Source organism: Sebastes fasciatus, chromosome 2 (genome assembly GCF_043250625.1).
Source record: "Sebastes fasciatus isolate fSebFas1 chromosome 2, fSebFas1.pri, whole genome shotgun sequence".
NCBI classification, from domain to species: domain Eukaryota; kingdom Metazoa; phylum Chordata; class Actinopteri; order Perciformes; family Sebastidae; genus Sebastes; species Sebastes fasciatus.
Window position 1 is genome coordinate 7,213,152 of NC_133796.1, and position 25,253 is coordinate 7,238,404.

The window sequence follows — 25,253 nt, forward strand, 5'->3', positions numbered from 1 at the left end:
TAAGATCGATTGGATTATATTCACCAGAAGTATAAAACATTACATCCCCCTTATAAATTAAAAAGAAAATACCATTAATTTATGAGGGAAATGTCTTTATTCTTTGATTTTTGGGTTGCTGGAAAAAATGTAATAAAAAATGCCTGACAATGACTGACATATATGACTACATGCATAGTGAAAATCAAAATTTGTACTGTATTATTTAGATATTTTCCAAATTAAAAGTCCCTAGAAGTGTATGATTAAAATTGTTCCCATGGTCTAGTGGTAAATATGTTAACAAAAAACGCAATAAGTCATAATATCATTATCACACATAGATGTGCAAAGTTAAATACAACAAATATCATCATGCCTTTCTCTCTTGTACTTTGTTTCTTTTTCATTCAATATTTTCTTTTTCCAGATGACACATGAGGGTTTGCACCTTGGAGCTTTTTAGTAATGTTTAGCCAATTTTCTGTGCATAAAATAAAAACAGCTGACAACTTATGTTCAGTATAAATTAGCAAATATTGTCTTACAAGCTTCCACTTTAATTGAAGGGTTGTTAGGAGAAATCTAGAGGAAGACACTTTTGCTCTTGAACAGGACACACGATAAAAGGGATAAATTAGGAATAGGATATTCATTAGCAATTTCCCTTAATGAAATTCAAGTGAACGCTTCAAGTAAACTAAGTAGCCCATTAGATTCCCAGAGGACTCTGGTGGAAACATTTTGGGCTGAAGATAGAATTCACCTCAGGTTTGCCAGTTATCACAGTTACCAGAGTTTTATGTTTTTGAAAAAGATTTTTCAGGGGTTATTTCAAATACGAAGCTTATCGAGCCATGCAGGTGAAGTATCCTCACATAACCAAGGAGATATCAAATGCAGTTGAGCACTCAATCAATACTTTCTCAAAGCAATAAAAGTGATGAGAGCTGGCAGCTCTGCTTTATGCAGCTGTGGGTGCTAAAATTATCTGGACGCAGTCTGTTGGTGAGAACCGCAGCAAAGGGTTCATTATGTAAAATCCTATCCATCCATAAAGGTAGTTTTTAACTCCGTTAAATTCGACATGGTGAACATTTTTCATTCATCCAGTAAAACCATGGGACCATCATGCTAATGTGTCTCAAACGTTTAACTGAATGCATTACCACCATTGTTTAATTGAGTTAATGAAACCCGTAATAGTAATTATTTCTGTGAAGTTCCCTCATAGTTGGAACTTTATTTGTTTTAAGGAGTTGTCAAGTCAATACAAGATAATACAAAGTGATTATTGGACACCATTAAGACTCAGAAGGGTAGGTTTAATAAAAAGCAATTTATCTAAGAAATGTTATAAGGCCATTTTATACAGTGCATTTGTGAATGCCCAGTCATTCAACCCTTCTGGAAAAGAACTTTGGAATAGTTGAGCAGCTGGTTGGGAAGGAAACTACCATTATCTCCAAGATTGTGTTCATTAAGGGACAGAACCCAAAATACAAAACATACCAAGTGGAGAATTTTCAGTAATCATAGCAGGCATCACAGTGGCTACTAGGACAATACTTAGATACTGGAAAATACCCAAACCTCCAGAATTAAAAGAATGGGCAAACACCATGATAAAAAAGGCTTCATATGAATGTATGCTTTACAGGATACAAAAATAGAAGCAAGAGTAATTCACAAATTTGGGATTTTTTAACTTATATCAGACTGATTGATAAGACTGTATAATATTTTCTTCCCTGATAGTATTTATTTTTAACATATGTTTATTATATTTTTATATATCTTTTTTTTATTTGTACTGTATTTTTTGTTTTGTTGTGGCTTCTGACACCACTGATGCTACATGTATTGTAAGCAATAAGAAATGTCTCATTATATGAAACACCTTACTGTCATATACCAAAGATAAATATACCAAAAAGATTTAAACATTTTTTTTTATAAAAGTAGTAGGCAATATAAATATTTAAAGTAGGCTTCAATCAATCGAAATAAAAAAATAAGTATATGTTATATGATTAACTAGAAAAGTCCACCTAGTAGAGTGCAGATCTCTGCCAGATGTGTCTCCTCTTCCCTCCCAAACAAATAAGAGTTGAATCTCACTCAATCTCCCTCCCGGCTCCCTTACAGTCAAGATGGCAACAAAGATAACAAAAACAGGGATTTATTAATCTCCTATCGTGCCTAACTTTAGTGGATCATAACATATCAGGTATGGAATTAATCTGCAGATGCTCTGGTTCAAAATGAGACCAAAAGTTTCTATGGATGCCAGTTTTTGAGCCATGATGAAGACCAAAATGTGGCCTGAAACAGACTAGGTAGGGCTTGTTTATTGTCTCGCCGATTGCCGGAAAAGCCTTTTGCTACTGAAGCAGTTGTCGATCACTAGCAGCCCATGCCGGCCGGTTCACAGGTGTGAGGTATAAGCAGTCAATGACGTATAAAACAGTTAATGTAATAGGTATTTTGAAAATGGTGAATCACCGGTCCTTGAGCAAACAGTCTTAAATGAACAAAAAAAATATTAGGCTGATGGATCCAGTAGGATGCGAGATTAGCCGTGGATAGACATAAAGATACACACACACGACCGAAAGCATAATATCACCGGTTTACGCCACTAGACGCATGGCAATAGTTTTTGTGGGGGAACTTGTTTCCAACAGAGGATGCAAATAAATGTATCTATAATTTTAGCTTGGTTAATTGCTGAGGTTCACCAGGTGTTAAAATCAGATGTGCTGGTACTTGGTACAGGGGAGTACCAGACCAATTCAATCAATGGTCACCAGTATCATGGAAAGATTTTCAGACTGGAACCATTTAATAGCCAAAAAGTTTTTTTTAATTGGAGATCAGAGCTTTGAGAGCATAATTTGATCATTCGTAACAAAAGGAAGCTGAATAGGAGGAGAGAAAAAACTGCCTTTGATTTGACGAGCGTCAGGGGATAAATCAGATTTATATCAATTCTATCATTTCAAAATTAATTATTAATGATTTTTGGATGAAAAAAAAAAAATCCCCCCATTTCATCAGCGACTGAGGGGATAGTTTGGTATTCTGCCTTCTTTTTAATGAGAAAGACTACATGCCACCCTGGAATGCTGCCATGCTTGTATAAATCAGATTTTAATTTCTGTATTATTTGTTGGTTTCAGAGCAGAGAGCAGTGATTTTCCTTCAGCCCTCTTCAGGATAAAGGTCAGCAGCTCTTCAAGATGTGGTGAGATTTTTTTTCATTACAGGTTTAACAGATTGTTGAATAAAAAGTTAGTCACGCCACAGTGAGATAATTTCCCTGTGGTAATCATTATATCAGAGTTTGGCAACAATTACAATTACATATACTCCTGAGTGTGTCTTTTGATGTGTGAATCCGTGTTAAATATCAGTTAATTTGTCTATCATCCATCAGTCTTCATGCTACCTCATTCAATATTCATAAAGCAGGAAAAAAATAAAATAAAATAACTCACACAGCTTCACTGCAGTCTCTGCTCTGCTTAATATTTAACTTCTGTTTACATTGCTACAAATTTCATAGTGAGCCAAACCTAGAGAGAGGATCTGTTAATAATCTATGATCACATTTATTAAAAATATATCCTGGTCTGTCTTTGCTGTTTATTCAACACCTCTCTCCATCCACCCATCTGTCTACAACATCTGCTCATTTCTCCGTGTCTCTCTATTCTACCGTTGGAGCATGTATGCATTTCATCTGGCAGCAAATGAGAGAGAAATGGAGAGATGGAGCAAGAGAGAGAGAGAGAGAGAGAGAGACTGAAAGAGAAAGATGGCCTTTGGTCATTCAGTTGGGAGAGATGAGCAGATGTGGGGAAAGAAACAGAAAGAGGAAAACAGAGATTATTGCAGCCTTGAATGAAGATTTGGAACCTTAAATGAAGTCTACAGAGCAGCTGTCTTCAGTTCTCTCCCCTTTTTTCTGCTTGTCCTCTTTTTCAGTCAGTATAACGGCATCCGCCATCGCTATATTAACTGGATTACAACTCTAATATCAGTAGAATCTAAATTATTTCTGCAATTACATCAATCTGTTTGCAGTTTTACATTAAAGCTAATGATTCAATAACCAGTCTAATTAACTCTTGTTTGAAATGAACTGCTACTACAGATCATATCTCAGAGGTAATATAAAATTCTGACAACTTGTCAGCCTGGTGGTGGTGATCTTTGGTTGAGCATTTTTCCTTATGTGCAGTTGGTGCTCGCGGGTGGGCCGCTTCTTCATTTTACTCCTCGGTGTAACGTGACTTTTTCTTGCGGACCGTCACTACTCACAAGCTGCCGGCTCTCTTCTCTGCCCTCTCCATATCAGGGTCTCTGGGAGATTCATAATCATACGGCACAGCGCCAGCGTTTTTGTGCTCATAAGCCGTATGATCATAAACAATGTGTAAACAATGTGGTGAGCATCTAGACGAGCCGACGCACGGCACGGTGGAGGGTGGGTGAGAACGACGCTGCTGTAATTTATCAATGTCCTTCATGTCCCTTCTGTAAAATAATTAGTGAACTGTCCGTCATAACTTTTTTAGTTGTGAACAAATATAATTAATAAGTCAAATGATTTCTGAATCTGCTCTTTTGATTTATAGAATATGATTTTACAGGGCAAACATTTCCAGAAGAATTCAATGTTCAGTTGAATGCTGTGATATGTGTAATCCATAAAATAATTATTCAACTACAGTAAGTTTTGTCTTAAAGCTTTTTTGGAGTTATGTATGAAAATAATGGTCCAAAATTATGTAAAAATTGCATAAAAAGTCTTAACTTAGGCGACTGCAGTATTACTTGATACATAATGATGTGAAAAATAAAGGTGCAGAAAAAAATCAAGCACACAGCTAAAATGTACATTTGCAGCAGAAGTGGTTGTGCTGAGGAGCTCAGAGACTTTTAATGTGGCAATGTCAAAGGATATCATGTTTCCAATAAGTCTGTCTGTAAAATATCTTCCCTGCAACGTTTGCCCAGCCTAGGAGCAACGGCAGTGCGGCAGTGGAGCACAGAACTGGACTGACTCACTACAGAGCTCTGAACTGCCCCCAGAAGCAGCGTTAGCTCAAGAGTGGTTTGCAGGGAGCCTCACGACATGGATTCCTTGGCTGAGCTGTGGCACACAAGCCATGCGCGATGCCAAGCCTTGGTTGGACAGGTGTAAAGCCCGCCGTGATTGGACTCTGGAGCACTACAAATGTCTAGGCTGCAATGATGAATCATGCTTCACTATTTGGGAAGCTGGGGTTGGCATAATTATGTCAGGAGAACACTACCTGCCTGAATGCACAGTGCAAACTAGGACGAATAATGGTCTGGGGTTGTTTTAAGGGAAATCTTAATGCTACAGCATACAATGATATTTTAGACAATGGTGTTCTTCCAACTCTGTACAGTAGCAACAGTTTGAGGAGGACCCTTTCCTGTTCCAATATGACAATTGCACTGTGCAAAAAAAACAGGTCCATAAAGAAAAGTTGTTGTTTTTCTGGCGTGGAAGGACCCTGACCTCAACAGCATCCAACACCTTTGGAATGAAGCAGAATGCCGATGTGCGAGCCAAGCCGTATCCCTAACACCAGTAGCCGAATACAGAAGTGGTTCACCTTTTTGTAAGATATTGACGGATATTTTTCCTATCCTAACACCCAGGCACAAGATGTAAAAATCCTGGAAAAAAAATGGAAAAACACCACAGCAATAAGAACTTAACCCTCTAACACTCCGATGGCCCGCCGGTGGCCCCGGACGCTATTCTGTCTTTCAGAGATTGTAACGGGTTTTTAAGCTAGAGTGAAAATACTGATATTATTTGAAACTAAAAAACCTAAGGAATCGATTGGTAGCAACCATGTTATGCGAGCTTGTCGGGAAGAATGTTAAATAACGCTAGGAATTTAAGCTAAATTGTCGAGGAAAACCTGGCATGGACATTTTCAAAGGGGTCGCTTGACGTCTGACCTCAAGATATGTGGATGACAATAGGGTCTATGGGTACCCACGAGTCTTCCCTTTACATACATGCCCACTTTATACAACTAACTTCATGCAAAAAACATGCAGTTATTTGAATGCAGTATAAATGTGTTATTTTCGTCTATCCTAAAATGGTGTGTTTCAATATTTCTGCATACTGGGGTCCCTAAACAGTGTAAAGCTGATGGGGGTGGAATGGTAAGGGGTCAATCAGCAATTCAGGTCACAGGTTGTTCTGTTCTGTGTCAGCCTTACTTACCAGAGTTGGGCTGTCCATGTTTGCCGGGCCGCGCTGACTCCCAGCCATCCACAGACTGAACCTCCAACAGGTAGGAGCTTTTGGTCTCGCGGTCAAACACAGTCTGTGAGTAGATGAATCCCAGCTCCGGGTCGATACGGAAATACTGATGGTCTCCACTGCGATCCTCCAGCAGGGAGTACGAGATCTGGGCAGTGGGGGGGGGGTTTGAGGCAGACACAATTATACAGAGAGCCAGGTGCTAAAACACTGTTAAACGGCTAATTTTCACAGCAAGGAAGAACACATTTTAGATAATCAAAAACAGAGGGAGACTGAAAATAATTGCGTGCACGTATTCAAAAAGGAACAGAGTTCTAAACATCCCTTTTGAGTGACCACACTGAAAAAGCAACATCACCACTTTTACCACAGCGTGTGTGCATGTGTGAGTGTTTTCACCTTGCCATTAAGACCCAAGTCCATGTCATTGGCTGAAACCTGGAAAACCAAAGTTCCTGATTCTGCCCCTTCGGTGACCGAGGCCTCGTAGATGGAGGAAGTGAAAAATGGGACGTTGTCATTTACATCTAGAGAAGGAAGAGAGAGGGTGCTTAGGATATACCAAATAATTATGTTTCTGTTGTACTGGATGTGTGGTGGATTTGATAGAAACGTCAGATGATTGATGGGCTTTTTGCAAGGCTCAAATTGCCTGCAGCACTAGGTGGTAGCATCCATCTAGCAATCCCCACACTTGTTTATTACCAACATGTGGTTGTTGGTAGCACAATTATCAATTTAATAGATATATTAACTTGATACGTTTTTTTAAAGTAATATGTCAAGTAGTAACTTTTATTTCATAGATAAAGCTCCAAAAGTCACATACCATGCTGCACCGCATTGACTTCCATCGCATTGTTCAATACAAAAAAGATTCTGTTAATTACCATTTAAATACGTCAAGTTTGTATCCCTCTTACATATCTGATCTTTTAACCCAGTATTCTGTAAGCAGACTCTTCAGATGAGCTGATGGAAAGCTTTTAAAAGTTATGGCTCAAAACAAAGTGATATTGTGCCTCTACTGCTTTAGCTCCAACACAATAGAACAACCTTCACCTCAACACTAGGTCAGCAGCGTCAGTGCAGCGTGGAACAAACTTCTAAAAGGATATTTGTAGTTGGAAATTACTAACGTTATATCTTCTGTTGACCTTGAATTTGTATTATTCTCATTTAGAATAGCTACTTTTACGTGGAAAAGAAAAGCACTTTGTAACTTATTGAACTGTTCAGAGAAGTCATATAAATAAAGGTTATTACTTGGAAATAAAGTAGGGCTGTCAAAGTTCATGCGAAACACCACAAAATTATTAGATACAAGTATAGATTCTGGCATTATATAAAACTATAAAACCCGAGGAATCCATTGGTACCAACTGTGTCATACTAGCTTGTCACGCAAGCTAAATTTTGGTGAGGAAAAACTAGCATGGCCATTTTCAAAGGGGTCCCTTGACCTCTGACCTCAAGATATGTGAATGAAAATGGGTTCTATGCGTATCCACAAGTCTCCCCTTTACAGACATGCCCACTTTATGATAATCACATGCAGTTTGGGGCAAGTCATAGTCAAGTCAGCACACTGACACACTGACAGCTGTTGTTGCCTGTTGGGCTGCAGTTTGCCATGTTATGATTTGAGCATTTTTTCTATGCTAAATGCAGTACCTGTGAGGGTTTCTGGTCAATATTTGTCATTGTTTTGTGTTGTTAATTGATTTCCAATAATAAATATATACATACATTTGCATAAAGCAGCATATTTGCCCACTCCCATGTTGATAAGAGTATTAAATACTTGAAAAATCTCCCTTTAAAGTACATACAGGCCTAAAATAAAGACTATTAATACTACCACTACTACTACTACTACTTACTCAAACTTCTGCAAAAAACAAAACTAAACTTGAACACTACTACTCCCTTACGCCAGAACGCAATGAAGCATTATCCGGCAAGGAACTGCACTGGCCAATCGAACATGTGCAAGTGCTCCTTCCTTCCTTCCTTCCTTCCTTTTCCTCCTTCCTATTTCTTTATAATGTGAAAGCCACATTCCTCATGTTTACCTTGTTACTATTGTAACAAAAGATAAAAGACTTGTTTTTTTGTGAGAACTTTCCAGGGTTGTAAATTCCTGCCTCAGAGTATTATAAACCGCTGAGTAGTGTTTTGGTGTCTAATAAGGCTTCAAACTCTTTGATCTGTTTCTAAAACTGAACTTCCTGGATCATATTTCATGTCTCACCAGTACCTGAAGCAACACACCCCCACCAACGCACTCCACCCACTAGGCTTAACTACATCAACCGTGTGCCAATAGCATTTCCTTTTTCAAATCATTATATTTTTTTTTTTCTAAAGCCTTCTTAAAAGGAAGGTAGTGAATACATTTAAAGAAAAAGGCTCCTTTTTGTTGCTGCATATCGGCCTTCAGAGAAGCTCCTGTTCTCCTTACGATGATGCCCTGAAGCATCCTGGACTGTGGTTGATTTTGGACCTTCATCAAGAAGCAAGCCTACAGCTAAATATTGGAATAAAGGAGTAGAATATATTCCATTTGTATACTGTTAAGATCTGCTAGTGGAGAAGACATGATAAATGAACTGCAGATGTCTCCTCCTCTCCAAAACAAACAAACCTGGTGATTAAAACCGATACAATCCCTGAATAAAGAAGTTTCACGCTAAAAATCTGTATTTCTCCGAGGCTGTTCGACGGACACGTCGTTTTTTACGGATTTCTCTAGGTTTGAAAACTGTTGGAAACATTTGGGATGATGTATAACACAACTCAACACAATATATAACTCTAGTCTCGTCGTTTTTAGACATTTTAATGCGGAAAAGATACATATTATACCTTCAAAGTAATTTTTGCTGTTGTGGTTATTCTTCCAAGCGTTGTCGGTGTCAAAAGGGTAAAAACATGCCGATGCAGGCCAATTAATAATGGACACACAATGAACCTTTTCTTGCATCAATTACCTTCAACCATAACAAGAGAGGAGAGACAGTTACATTATTCAGAGAGATAAAGCAGGTAGTGCCAAGAACCAGCGAGACAGACCGTGAACTCTGAAGTTTGCCCGGAAATCAGAAGCCAAATTTCCACATAGTTGATTTCAGGTCAAACTGCATTACAGAAATGAATTGACTAGAGCAACACATTAAATCTAATGCTGCTCCATGTGCCATTTTTTCCCCCCGAACCTTTCTTCTGAGTAAATGTCTTAATCTGTGAATTAAAAATGGGGCCTTAAATCCATTACAGACCTCCCTCCCTTCCTTCCTCAGCTGCGATGCCTCTGGAGGAGTCAAAGAGCTTTCGTATTAAGAGAGATAAGCGAGAGGAGGGGCGAGCGAAAAAAAAAGGAGAAGGGGAACTTCGAAGAGGGACAGAGAGGCAAGAGAACGGAGAGGGTCTGTGTGAATTAATTATTTCTCACTGGATTAAGACCAATTTGATGAAATGGGGTATGCGTGCATGTGTGTGTGCGTGCATGCATGTGGCAAGGGGATTAAATGCAGGGGAGTCTGAGGCATGTAGGGGAGGCAGAGCTATTTTGAGGAGCAAGGTCAGGGTCTAGCAAACACCACCATAGTAGTAATGATGGTGACTTAAGCCTAGTAACCATGGGCTAACCGAAACAGAGTTACTAAAGTAATCATACCTAGAAGTACCAAATATTAAACTCATGTTCTTAGCCAAAGATGAGAGATAACAAAGAGTTTAAGAGAGTGACTACCCTGGGAGTCCCAGGCTGGGGCAGTGGGGTTAAGCATATATGTTGCAATCTTGGGACTCATCACACTCACAACAGCTGGTGAGCTCTGCAAATAATTTGGATTTGTGTAGCTTTGCAATCCAGGCTTTAAATGACTCCAATTGGAAATGAGAACGCAACTGGATTTAGAGAGCGATACGATACTATTGACCCTTCTGTTCTTCCCAAATGCTCATCATTCTCTCTCTCTCCATGGCCTCAGTTGTGGAACAACTGTTGCGTTGTATAAGCAGTTTAGAAAGAGCTATTGCAGTGACACTGTCCATGTTGAGTAAGGAGGATAATAATAATAATAACAATAAGCACATAGACAATAATTACTGTAACAGCTGCTGCACAGCTGTGGGTCGGGGCCGGGCATTTTGAGGGAGATGAAGATGAAGGAAAAAGAGGAGGAAGATAAAAAAAGGAAGTTTGGTAATATGTGTAATTTAGTTCATTGTTGTGACAGCAACAATAACTTTATTCTACATGATAATGCTGATTTCTTTAACCAGCGGTTATGGGATTAATGCCAGCTTGGCAGAATAAAGCTCCGTCTGTGATGACAGTTCGTAGTACTACACTGAAGGTCTTCCCTTTACTCTAGTGACTCTCTTTACAGCCATCTGAAGTCAGCAGGTATTTGTTCCATCTGCAGTCTCTAACTGGAGTAATGTTGCGCACTGTTAAGCCACAATTACGTATGGCAGACCCGCTGGGTATATTTTGTGCAACCAGCATCAGTATGTAGTTAAATAGCCACAGAACCCCCTGTGCTTCTGTGCACATCAAAGTTGTGTGGTTTTGATTAATTATTCTACACAGTTTATCCTGCACATCGTGTTGGAGACTGACAAATTGACAACAGTTAACGCAGCTCCTCCAAAAATTGTGAATCGCTTAAACCTTCTCACTCCATGTATAACTCCCTATGGACCGTTCATTCTGATCCCAACCCGACCCTGATGAAGACCACAAGCCGAAGCGCGTTGGTCTCAAAATATAGTTGTTCTTTATACTACAAGTGTTGCTGGAGTTTTGACCTTTTCTGATCCCGACCCATTCCCAAGTGCGCCAAGGGAGCTTGGCCATGAAATTACAGGAAAATAGAGCCTGCGGTGTCCTGTTGTGCACACAGAGAAGCAACTATCCATCGACTTGTGGAAGTAAAGAAATAAAAAACAAACATTCTGCGCAGAGAAAGTAGTGACAGCTTCTGATTCCGAGGACAGGCAGGATGGACATCTGAAACATGACTCATCATTAATAAGATGTTGAATAAAACACCTCAAAGTAAGTGGTAATCAGCCCATACTTGTCTGTATGTCTAAGAATTTATTTTCTTAAATACATACAGTATATATATAAATAATCGTGATTAAACTCATGATGGCTCATAGTTAATGGTGAATAATTGCAAATTAATTGCATTGTTTTATCTGTTCAAAATGTACCTTAAAGGGGGATTTGTCAAGTATTTAATACTGTTATCAACATGGGAATGGGTAAATATGCTGCTTTACGCAAATGTATGCATATATTTATTATTGGAAATCAGTTAACAAAAACAAAAAGAATGGCACATAGTGTCCAGAAACCCTCACAGGTACTGCATTTAGCATAAAAGAATATGCTCAAATCATAACCTGGCAAACTGCAGCCCAACAGGCAACAACAGCTGTCAGTGTGTCAGTGTGCTGACATGACTATGACTTGCCCCAAACTACATGTGATTATCATAAAGTGGGCATGTTTGTAAAGGGGGTACCCATAGAACCCATTTTCGTTCACATATCTTGAGGTTAGAGGTCAAGAGACCCCTTTGAAAATGGCCATGACAGTTTTTCCTCGCCAAAATTTAGCCTAACTTCGGAGCGTTATTTAACCTCCTTCACGACAAGCTATTATGACATGGTTGGTAATGGATTCCTCAGATTTCATATGATACCAGTATCTTTACTTTAGCTATTTATATATTCTCTTTGTGACAAAATGGACAGGTGGCGTGAAAGCATGTGAAAAGCATCGATTGCCTGAGTCTCATGGTCAATGTGTGAGAGTTGGCCGCCCTGTGAATTCACAAACCATTAGTAATGAATCAAAACACATTAGGTGATGATGCTGGAAATGTATAATGTGCGTCAGTAACATGTTCTGGGATTGCACTTTTATAATATATGAGCTTCTAGACCTTAAAAGGGTCCTGAAGCCATTCAGTCTTTGAATAGGCATGGTGCCTGATGCTGCTCCTGTTTTTGTAATTTATATTATATAAAGTCCATTAAGCCCATCTTGTGAATTAAACTTGTCATATCTTTTATATTCTACCATTAGCTTATAGCTCAACAAAATTAATCATCAAACACGCAACAACAATCTTAAATAGTCCTACTGCTGGTCAGTGTGCTGCAGTGACTCTTATTACATGAAGCCATACAAAACCTTTCACGTTACACAACTGGATAAAAAAGAACACAGTTGGATATTCTCGTGACTTACTTTTTTGTGTCGATTAACCGATATTCATCTGTCACAACAACATATCTATTCCCTCACAAAAGTTGTATTTCTTCTCAATACTTTCTGTGTTCACTCACAATACATGTTGTGCATCCTCTTGACTACCCTTAATGAGACAATTTCTTTGATTTTACACTTATTAATTAAATAACTGTGCTTATTAAGCAATGGTGCTATGTTTAATGTTATGGAGTGTTAGGCAAACATATTGTAAGAAAACATTTTTCACGTGAAATGCACAACTATTACACAGTAACACAATGATGACAGGAAACAATGTAACGTATGGTGGAGGAATCAAAAAGGCTCACCTGTGACGTTGATGTAGACCGTGGTGAAGGCCGCCAATGGTACAGCAGCGACATTCTGAGCTCGAACTCGCAGCATGAAATGCCTGGTGGTCTCGTAGTCCAGGGGCTCTGCCACGAGGATGGACGCCGAACCGTCCTCTCGGTTGGGGGTCAAGTAGAAGCGAACTGGCATGTTGGTCTCTGGGACCATGCCGTCCTCCAGGTTGTACGTTACCCTGGGATCCCCAAGAGGGGAGGTGGCTTTGATGTTCTGTTTGGAGCAAAGAAGAGGATTCAAGGTTTCAATATGATCACTAATTTTAGCACTTTGTGATGGTTTACAGCCAGTACTGGTCCCGGTGAGAAGTCGTGGCAGTTGTTGTAGATGACATGATGTAACATAACACTACAAATTACATCTACTCTGGCTTCCTGGGAGTTCTATTAGTCATCTTACCCCAAAAAATGAAGAAAAATATAGACCCAAAATAACCTGTGTGTCAGCAGCAGATGTACTCATGCTCATGTAGGTGCAGAACGTACGTGTTAACTGGCCGTCAACTGTAGTCTTTGCGGTGTGTTCAAATGCAACTTGACGGTCAAGAAAAAGTTGACGTGAAGCAACGCAACAGTCGGCCTTCATCGTATCTAGTTCTTTGATGGCAGCTTGGTTTGTCTGGGCCTTAACACAGGACTTCCAGCCAGGAGACCGCGGTTTGTGTCCCGTGTGAAATTGAAGTCAACGTTCACTTATTTTAATTTGCGTCCGTAGTTTAAATAATGTAACAAACATAGTCATTTTAAGCCATACCATGATGTATTAGTTTTGATGCATTTTTTGTTTAGTTTTGTTTTGTATCAATTTACAACATTAACCACATGTTTAAAACTGTTTAAAACTGTTTAAAACTGCGACCTCAAAAAGTAACTGAGAATGCACTTTAGTTGTATGGGAACATTATTTTGTAGGAGCCAGGGTTGGGGCATACACGTGGTCATGTAAACATGGGCAATTACTTTGTGTAGTTGTCTTACTTTTGGAATCACCCATGATCACTCTATGGTGTAAGTGAGAGATGACTAACAGAACACAATCATAAAAACAGACAGTAATTTGCATTTGACAGAAATTATGCACTTTTCCTCTTATCAATTTCGAGAGCTGGAAAAACTGCTGAATGCAAGCGATGATCCTAAGGACAGAGACAGAAACAAGGACAGCTGCTGCTGCTGAACATCAATGGAAGTGTGCTTATTCTAAATAGTGGGAAATGATCTGCCCAATAGAAAAAAAAAGTGTTTTATAGCCCATGATAATAACACTAAAATATTAAGGCAGTAAGTCTCAAACTGTTAGACTAGACAACAAGCCGCTGAGATCCTGTGGGATCAAAGGGAAACACACTCTGCTCTTCATTCTGCATTCTCCATAAACTAATTAAGGAAAGGCCATTCACAGCTGATGCCATATACACCCCAATTAAAATCAAAAATGCCATCTCAGACGTGATGCGGCTTGCCTATGGGTGACCTAGCTGTATACATTCAACCTGCAAAGCATAGCAGTTACAATAATGAGACACCCTATCGGGTATGCAGAATTGGCAAACATGCCTGCCTGCTGTATGTGCTGATTTAGGCCGTAAAACGCTCACATTTCCATGCTAGAGCTATTACAACCCGCTGAGAGCCGTTGCATCTTTGCACAACAGCCAAATCAACAGTGAACTACCATCTCGATTAATACACTGCACTGTGGGGACGGCGCTGGCTCTCTTTCACATCGCTCTATCAGCGCATCTCACAAACACATTAACATGTTCGCACACACGCATTCTTGTGTAAAGTGCTCTCCCCTGTCTTTTCATTTCCATCTCTTGGTTTAAAATATTCATCAGCAACTTTAATGGACTTAATTGCTTTCAAGAGATCCTTAGCAAATACTGTTGATTAGTTGAAAATGTGTTAGTGGCATGAAAAGGCAATGCCTATGAATAATGCACTTGACAGGATTCATTATAACTGCACTGCATCAATGGAATTATTCAATGTCTGCATTTTTCTATAGCTGTTGTTCCTAAACATGTGGCTCCCCACACATTTGTTACACAGCTATAGTCTTTTGTTGCTCACCAATGACTAAGACTGACTGAACATTTGATTTTCAAAATCAAATTAACTTAAAAGGAAGATTTGCCACCTTTTCATGTGGATGTCCAATCAGTGTTGATGGTAAATGTATTCAATTGAAGCAATACATTCCTCAGTGTGGGCTATACTGACTCAGAAATCTGAGTTCTCAGCTGCAAAATCTGTTGTTCTTCCTGCGTCCAGGGCCGTCATTTAACACTGACGTAGGTGGAAGCAAGGAAAAACTACAGGCTGCTGTTTAAGCTTGGAAGTCTCTAGAGTGCTCTAGATCAGTGGTTCCCAACGTAGTTTCTTTGTATCTAAGAAAAGCTGAGCCGCCCGACGTCATCACCCTAAAAAAATAAAATGAACATTCTCGAACAAAATCCTCAATTTGAATTAAGTGACTCAGTGTACTAAATGAGCCTCGTTTTTATTAAATCAACTATATAACTTGTCAGTTTCGTCAACGTAATTAAAGTGATGACGTCTTGACGAATTACAGAATACATGACATGATCCTTTTTTGTAACAACTTAATTAAATTAGTCGAAATAGATTTTTTTGTTATTGTGGTTAAATAAATATCACTTATGGTGTTCTTTGATTGCTGCTACATCGCCTTGTTAATACAGGTGCGGACCTCCCTTTGTTTGCATCAAGCGGGAGAACAAATAGGTTTTTGAACGCAATGAAATGTTGTTCTTTAAAGACCAACAAATATGTACTGAAGCAGAATATTTTGTTAGATTTTGCCTTCAAATAGCAAAAATATATGTATTTTCAAGTAGTTTTATATACAGACTTTTGTATAAATTATCCAGTAAGTGTGTTATTATGATTTTAGTTATACATGAGCAAATCTAATTTTGACAACCTCAGAGCAGACAAATCCTGTCAAACCCCCTGAGATCTTTGGACCCCTGGTTGGGAACCAGTGCTCTCGATGCCACTCAAAAACAGAACTTCCTTGTTCTCTTCGCTTGTATTGCAAACTAGCTGCATTTCAAACAGCGAAAATGACAACCCAGAATGAGTGCAGAGGATGTTTTTGGACGAGGATACATTTTACAGTGTTTTGGCTGACTCAGATATTCAGCCGTATTTATTGGAGGCAGAGAATACAGCTGAAAAAATGCAGCGGAGCTGTAGCGGGAAGATCAGCGTGAATATACTGTAGGAGTACGGATGCCTGCTGTTTTCCTGTGCCTTTGATTGATTCATTCACCTACTGCATAGTTCTTTCTCTTATTGTATTTGGAAAAACATATTGCTGCACAGTGGCTGCAATATAATGCATTTTTGTTTTATTAGTATTACTTTGTCTATTTGTATATAACTTTGTCTTATTCTACTCAATATATTTTATCCTACTTTAATAAATCTTTTTTTGTATTGTGTTTTAAATTTAGCTCTAGTGCATTTGTTTGCCTCATGTAAAGCACTTGCATCTGTTTTACCTTTATTTATTCACAGATGACTGCTTTTTTACTTTCCCCACCTAGGTTCATCCTGCCGGTCCGGGGATCCAACCCGCGACAAGCCAGCTTCTCTCCTCTTAAGGCCACCAACGCCCCAGAGTTTGTAAGATGCTATATAAATATAAATACCTTGCCCATTTTGACATGTTAAAAATGTACAAATACGTAATATGATTTAGAATGTTATAATAATAAAAATGTAAATATATATGTTTTAGAGCTGTCAAAGTTAACGCATTAACGCAAATTGCGGTTTTTTTTACCTTGTAGTGGGCTCAGTTTTAAAGCTAGAGTGAAGATACTGTTATCATATAAAACTAGATACCTGACACACTGACAGCTGTTGTTGCCTGTTGGGCTGCAGTTTGTCATGTTATGATTTGAGCATATGTTTTATGCTAAAGGCAGTACCTGTGAAGGTTTCTGGACAATATTTGTCATTGTTTTGTGTTGTTAATTGATTTCCAGTAATAAATATATACATGCATTTTCATAAAGCAAGCATATTCTCCCACTCCCATTTTGATAAGAGTATTAAATACTTAAAAAAATCTCCCTTTAAGGTACATTTTGAACAGATAAAAATATGTGTGATTATTTTAAAATGTACCACGATAGGTGTGTCTCGGACAGTGTTTTCCGGTATGACCACGCTGTAGCTGTCTTTGTCCCACTGTGGCGGCTGGTTCTTGACGTTGGTGATGGTGACGGCCAGCTCCACTGAACTGCTCCTGTTCCCACCGTCTGTAGCCACGATTTCCCTAGTGATGTAGGTCCTCTGTGGCAAAAAAGAAAAAAAAACACACAGATGAAGAGGAGAGAAGATTACTTGATGGTGTGTTCTTATGTTGCAGCTTCATTAAAGACTGATAAACATCGTGAATCTAGATCGTGAATCTAGATCACACAGATATCAACAAGCAATTCATTTTCCACACTTCTGTACAGGGACAAACTGACTGTAAGCTGCATTCTGGTAAAAACAAACATGCTTTTAGATAACTTTATTGATTGAAGGGCAAGTCCAATCAGGCAAAACCATCTGTGTTAGTAACTAAATAAAATAACTTAGTCAAGAGTCTGCACTGCCAGTGTGGGTTAATTGGCATATGTTGGAGAACAAAAACAAACTTTGACGCCACAAGTTCACTTTTTTGTTCATGGCCAAGGCTGCTTTATGCACCATGTGATGAAGGCTCTTTACACATTATGCCCTTTTAAAGGTATTTCAAATTCATAAGTCAAAGAATTGCTTTTCATAGAGCCAGTTTTTCACATGAATTGAGTTAAATTTTCAACATGTTTTTTTAGTTTTAAAATTCAATATTTGCTCTTAGCAATTAACAAAACCGAGATTGTCACACTGGCAAAGGCTGAAATAAACGTGTAGGCAGTTGCCTGCTTGTGTTATACTTTATGCAGTTGTACTCATTAGTGGAAAAAGTTTTGTATCTTCAAACACGGATGTGTTGTAGTGTGAACCATTCTCTCAGGCAAAAACACTGGCATGGTGCCCTGTGTTGGTGGAAGATGCAAGGTGCTGAGGATACAGACATTCATTCCTCTTGGCACTGCGAAGATGGCGAGTTGTTGCTTTTTTTGGGGGGCTTGATCATTGTGGCACTCATCTGAGGCACAGACTTGTTTTGCACACAATACGTGGCAATTTCCTCTAGTGCTTGTTCATGTTCCCACCGAGATTGTTTTTTTTGCTGGGAGTGAAGCGAGGGGTTACAGGCAGTGAGATGAGGAGAATATCAGCGATGTTATTTCTCCTCATGCCAAAGACAAAGGCAATGAAGACATTATCACATATCCAGGCTGCCAGTCTGCCACTGGCCACTGGACTTCTGCCCCTTCACTGTCAGCAATAAAGTGCTTGAATGCAAATATACTTGCTTTTCTGGACAAGAGAGCATGGATGTATAAAGAGAACTATATACAGCGTTGGAGACGGGCTCCCGTTCATTCCTATGAGAGTTGCTCAGTGGCGCATGAAGCCAAAATGGCTCGACTGCCAAGTGATAAAGTACCAGGTTCATCTGGCGATCTTTAGCATCCATTGGGCCCATAGAGCAGGCACAGTACTGTTTCCTTTAACCCCGCCTTCAAGCCCTTGGTCCAGCCTCAGTCTGGGTCTCATTCACATGAACGGAGGAAGGAAATAACTCTGGATTCAGCTTTTAGTGCAATTTACAACTTTTAGGACCTAATGATTTAAATAAGGGCTATTCAAGTGTTCGTACTTGGAAGTTGATTCACCTCAAAAAACATTAGCCGCCGAGTTACAGACGTCTCTTCAAACTCTTCCTGGGGGCTTGGATGAGAGATGTAGTTCACTGAGCGGCTTTTAACAAAACTAAATGATACTGATAATGATTTGTCTCTCACCGCTGACTATCGTACATATTTTTTTTCTGAAATAAGGTGACATGGGGGACACCGCAACGGGAGGGACTTCGCCTCTCTATAGACCGGTACATAAACTGTATCGTATAACTGTCCCAACAGTGGTTTGGTATCATCTGTGTGCATCTCTGCACATAGTGTTACCTGAGAAATGGGCTGGTTGACGAAGACCCAGCCTGTCAGGGGGTTGACCCTGAGGTACTCTGGCTGTTCACTGGACATAGAGTACGTGACAGCTGCATTGGTGCCAAAGTCATCGTCGTGAGCTGCCACCCGCAAGAAACTTGTCCCGATCATGGTATCCTCACGAAGGAAGTCTATTGGAGAAGAAAAAGAGGTGTGCTTTATGCCTCGGTAGTTCTGTGAGGCCTTATAGTCTTTTATACTGTATTTGTCAGTAACTTCAGAAAACACAAGCAAATAGAGAAGAAAATCTTGAGACTTTGATAACACGTGTCACATTTAAAAAAAAAAAAAAGGCTGCACACAAATAAAACATAAGCCAATTAAGAAAAAAACATAAATTTCACAACAAATATGTGGCATAAAGGAACACAGAGTACACAAGACAATCTGAAGCACTTCAAGTCATGCAGAACAGAATGGAACTTAGTTACATCAAAACAAACACGTCCAGAAGACACTAAAAACTGAGGAACATGTTTGTCAAAGGATAATGTTAAATGCAGCTTTTATAGTCAACAGTTTCAACAGTGAAGATGTTTTCTTCAGTTGCTTGTTTTTGGTTTTCTTACTGCAAGTTTCAGTGAGCTCTCTCAGTCACCATAATTCAGATTTAATGCATACAAATATCTACTTACACTCATAACGGATGTTCTCAAACTTGGGACTGTTGTCGTTCTGGTCCAGGATGAGGATGTTGAGCTGACAAATGCCAATCAGTGGGTCAGCTGCCTGGTCAGTGGCGGTCACTGTCACCGCGTACTCCCGCTGGCGTTCGCGATCAAATTTCCTGGCTGTCACAATTACTCCTGGAGACACAGAGATAACGAGGTTGATCAGACAGCTAAATCATACAAAACGACGCTCGGCCTCATGTCCCCGGAGCATTTGCAATTTAGCACCAAAATGATTTCCTCTGCTTGCCTTGAAGCTAAACTTTAAAGACAGTAGAGCAGACGATGAGCTGAATATGATGGGAAATGAGAGGTTTTCAAAAGTAGTTATCGTCAAATCCTAAGAGAATTATGTTTATTATATATTTTAGAAATGATTTTAGACATTAACAATATTTCCAGCTCTACTAAAAATGCTGTTGTTTCTGAGGTGAAAGGTATGTTTGCAACTTCGTGTCTTTTCCCCTCAGTCTCTCTGACGGGAGCAAAAGTTCTGTTACTGGGGAAATATTACCATCTATGTCCGCCCTGACATTGTCATAAGGGGTTGTTGCCATGGTACTACTACTACTACTATGTTATTTCCTAAAAAATATACTTGAATAACTGCTCTTTTGTTGGGCTAATATTCAATTCAGAGTATTGAAGACCACATTTATTTGACATTGTTGGCAATCCTTGTTTTGGAATCAGAGCAGCGTAGATTATTATTACATGGATTCAAATGTTGCAGATTTATCAGCTAAACATTCATTCTGCGAATAAGTTAAACATTATTCATCCTCAACATTTGTTGTGTTATGGTTTCAGAATGATGAAAACAGTTGGAGAAAATTAGATACAAATTGGATTTCGGCTCTACAGGATGATTTTTTTTTTTATCTCTGGCAGCGATCATGTTTTTTCCGAATGATGTACAGATTTTTATTATCAAATGGATGGAAAAATAGTGCATACAGCTGCTGTAAATAGGATGCCCCCGGCCCCCTCTGGTTTGGGCTGAGCCCCGGATGTTTACAATGTCTGGCTTCGCCCCTGGTTTGGCACTTATTCGTCTTGCCTGCCTCATATTTGGCCTTGAGATTGTTGTAACCAATACATTTCCCTAAATGCCAAATCAAAGACTTTTTTACATATTAAAGACTTTTTTAAAAACAAAATTTGATAGACATCAACCAGTTTTGTATCATTTCCCGTTAATATTAAATTAATAAATACGTTTTTTGATTTATTGTATACCAACTGCAAAAACAGTATCCCATCATGAGCAATTAAGTGCACACTAGTTACACCACATATGTTTTATAAGTCCTGACATTTGCAAGTAAACCACTACAAATATTTTCCATGGCCCTTGTAAAATTCAGTAGATATGTTTTATTCAGAAAGGCTTGATAATGAATTTGATATATTAAAGATATATTCATTGAATTATTTCTACTTTTTGAGTAAAACTTTTACGAAATCACTTGCCAAATATACCCTTTGTTTTCCAGTGAGTATGTATCAGCATATTATAAAGTTAGACTTTTTTGAAGAACAAAAGTAAAACAAAGATTGGCTTCATTCCAAGAGCTTGAAATGCTTATACAGAAAAAACTATGCTTTTGTCCTTCCAGAGGTCCACATTAACTTTTTCATTATGTCAATATTGTTCGATTAATGCATACTGAGCAGCATATTTCATGAAGACAAGAAAAAGGAAGGTCAAGGCTGTTTTTTTTTGACATCCACAAAATTCAGCACTAAAGCCACTAGGCTTTTGAGGTATGATCCTTTATTTTAACTGCAAAATGACAACTACTGTAGCTTTCATCCAGTCTGGTATTAAACTGGGTCTACAACATCTTAGCTTTAAATTGTAGACTCAAGGTTGGCCTACACTAAAAGATTTTCAAATCTTAACAGACCCCACACATAACGACATGTTATGTTTAATTTAACAGTTTTATTCCTATAGTGTGTGGTGAGCAACGACTTGGCAAAAATAGCAACCACACAGTAACAGATTCATTCATGAACAACAAGAGTCCCGACTAAAAAGAAAACAGGAATCTCGCAAAATCTCTCGTGACTAAAGGTGACTTAAATATAAACAAACATGGCGGACGAAGGACGGACGGATGAAGTCATGGAGACACGTTAAATAAACACTTGTGTTGTTGCTGCCAATCAACAAGTTGGTCCTCTATATCTGAGCTCCAGACTACTTTATGCCTCGTGTTTTGCATCAGCTCATGCATTAGCCGCGGCATCAATGATGGCGGTTGTTGTCCTTCCGCTTCAGTCAGCTTGATTCTCAATTGGCCATCATTCTTTCTCACGTGACTGCGAGATCAGATGTCCTAGGGGTTCCCCACACACAACAGGAGATCTGATTGTAAATATTGAACATGTTTAATATTTACGATTTGAAATCGGTGCGGCCAGGATGGACTTCGGAGCAGATTGAAGGATGTAAAAAACACTCTTAACATACCTCACACCACAGGAATATCTGGTAAAATAATCTTTAAAACAATGAAAAACTCTGGGCTTTGCTGACGATTGTCATGAGGGGAGGAATCGGGCCCAAAATCAGCTTGATTCTATTGTAGTGTGTACCCAGCATTACACACTAGTAGACACTCTGCATGCCTTGTTGCACTGTATCAAGCATGATAGATAGGCTGAAAGGAATTAAGCCTGCATAAGAATCCCCACTGGAATAAAAGTATGTGTAATCCTCTGTAAGTGTATGTTTGTGCAAGTGAAAGTGAGTATGTGTGTGTCTGAGTACCGGAGTCAGGGTGGATACTGAATGCAGGCACAGTGGAGTCTTTGTGCATGAAGCCGTAAGTGACCCTGCCATTGGAGCCCTCGTCAGCATCCACAGCGTGAACCTGCAGAACAAACGTCCCCGCTGGCTGGTTCTCCAGGACCGACGTGCTCTCTCGGTACTGCTGACACTGAGGAGAGTTAAGACAGCGGGTACAGAGGTAGGAGGAAGAGAAGATCACAGCAATGTAAGTATGGAGAAACTTAGATCAGCCCTCTATTCTATCGAAACTGGAATCAAGAGGATGTAGGAGGTGGAATGTTATTTATTATGAAAGGACAGACTGATGAAGAAAAGAAAGTAAGAAGCCTGGGTCCTGCCCCATTTCCATTTATTTTCTACATTTGCTTGTCCTGTGTAAGGCAGATACTTCTAGTGGGTTCAGGGGTCTTGAAGCACATCCCAGCACCCAATGGAAAGCTATTGGAAACGGTGCTCAACAGTTGCTTGGTGATGTGCTCACCGTGCCTTGTTAAATATGAAATCTGCTGATCTTTTGGCACCCGCTTTGCTTAGTGCTGTCCAAAACACGTCTTCTTTATTGGAAATGGGGCACAACACTTCACAGTTAGCCTTCAGCAATGTACCAGAAAATAGCTGCAGTTGTATTCATAAAATCTAATTTTGAGTGAGGTCTTACAAAAAATCATGATCTGAATCAGGTACATTTCTGTCAGCCGAGCAAAACCTTTTATGTTGTTGTGCCATATTTTTGATCTAACAGAATAACGTAATGCAAAACAAACTGCTCATATAACTACAACAGGAGTTGTATAGAAGGTAGTGACAACCCAATATTTGGACAAGGCTGTGGTGAACAGATATTTCACAGACAACATTATACACTGATCAGCCATAACATTAGGACAGCAGGGGCACCCTGACCGGTCTGCGTCTACGCAGCCCCATACGCAAAAAACTGCGACTCACTGTGTTCTGACTTTTTCTATCGGAACCAGCATTAACTTTTTCAGCAATTTGAGCTCCAGCAGCTCTTCTATTGGATCGGACAGCACGGGCCAGCCTTCGCTCCCCACGTGCATCAATGAGCCTCGGGTCTGACCCTGTCGCCGGTTCACCGATTTTCCTTCCTTCGACCACTTTTGGTAGGTCCTGACCACTGCAGAGCGGGAACATCCCACAAGAGCTGCAGTTCTGGAGGTGCTCCGACCCAGTCGTTTAGCCATCACAATTTGTCCCTTGTCAAAGTCGCTCACATCCTTACACTTGCCCATTTTTTCTGCTTCCAACACAAAGTTCAAAGTTCAAAATGTTCACTTGCTGTCTAATATATCCCACCCACTGCCAGGTGCCTTTGTAATGAGATATTCAATGTTATTCACTTCACCTGTCAGTGGTCATAATGCTATGGCTGATCGGTGTATATCCTATGTATGTGTAAGACAAAGGGCTCTTTACTGTGCATATTCTTAACCCCTTTTCACACACACACACACACATTGATAACCCAGGTTTGTCCTAAGCCTAGGACTATACGATTCACACTGCACCTATACTATCCCTGGGTTAAAAGCCGTTTCACACCGCACTGCATTGTACTGGTGAGAAATGGCTTTAAATGTCCGTTGTAAGGTGTTTACATTCTAGAATTTCAAACAATTCCAATGTTTACTTTAGGCCCGTTTCAAACAGGCAACTTTTAGCCTGGTGTTAAGTTGATTTTTAGAAGATAACCCCACAAACTGGATGCTAACCCTGCTCTGGAGTAGGGCCAGAAAGCCCTGGGCTAAAGTTGGGGTTAGCCCACTTTGGAAGGTAGATTAAAAGCCTGAATAAGAATAAAAACTGAATGCAACACACACACATTAACACCTATAAAGGTTTGCACCTGCACTGCATGCATTGAACACCTCTGTCTCCATTAATTCAGTTTAATTTAATTAACGGGATTTACCAAGAATTTTTCAAAATCAAAACCATAGGAATGGGAGTAGGAGTGCATTAGTGAGCTTGCGTGGTTGTGTGCCCATGTGTACTCGCTTACTAAAGATTACCATATGTACTCAAACAAAAGGCTCTTCCTCCAAATCTTGTTAACCTCACCACGCAACTGTCACCATGCAACCGTCCTAGCTGAAGACTAAAATACAGCCGCATAGCTAAATATTTAATTCAAGTAAAACAAGTGTGAACGAACAAAATTGCTGCAGTGGTTCAACAAATAGCTCAGACATACAGGCGTCCATTCCCAAATCAGATTACGGAGAGACATTAAACTGGTCTTGTGCAGAAGCCCTAACGTTACAACTAAAGATCCAAGAACAACGTTCCTTGCCTAAAAAACACAAAAATGACACGTCCAAAAGGTTGCATGCAACTGATTTTCCTTCCCCACCACTATACGCAGTATAGATGGTCATACACTCCTCTTTTACCACTCACACATGCCAAAACTGCTAAGAGGAAATGCTGGAAATCACATTCTGTATCACTGGCATTGTGTTGTTTCCATCTCAAAAGATAAGAGCAATGTTGTCCTGCACATAATCTATTGAACATGAACAAATAACATCAAGAATGAGGTTTTTTGATTAATTATCTGCCGTCCTGGCAGAGAAATCCTGTTTTTCCCAAGAGAAGAGTAATTCCCAAGACATCCAAAATTGAAAATTCAACCCTAAAACATTAACCCTACTCTCCATTTAACA

General features: G+C 39.4%; 1 protein-coding gene across 1 annotated transcript in view; it reads right to left on the minus strand.

Annotated features, from left to right (window-relative positions):
- The window catches only part of LOC141783216 (neural-cadherin), a 335,373-nt gene that overhangs the window by 164,552 nt on the left and 145,568 nt on the right, over positions 1-25,253 (minus strand). Inside the window, exons 9-15 of the mRNA XM_074660373.1 lie at positions 22,546-22,714; positions 19,731-19,901; positions 19,054-19,226; positions 17,111-17,278; positions 12,911-13,160; positions 6,704-6,831; positions 6,263-6,449 (exon numbers count right to left, since the gene is read on the minus strand). Of these exons, the coding sequence (XP_074516474.1) occupies positions 6,263-6,449; positions 6,704-6,831; positions 12,911-13,160; positions 17,111-17,278; positions 19,054-19,226; positions 19,731-19,901; positions 22,546-22,714 (1,246 nt within the window). The remainder of the gene's footprint in view (positions 1-6,262; positions 6,450-6,703; positions 6,832-12,910; positions 13,161-17,110; positions 17,279-19,053; positions 19,227-19,730; positions 19,902-22,545; positions 22,715-25,253) is intronic.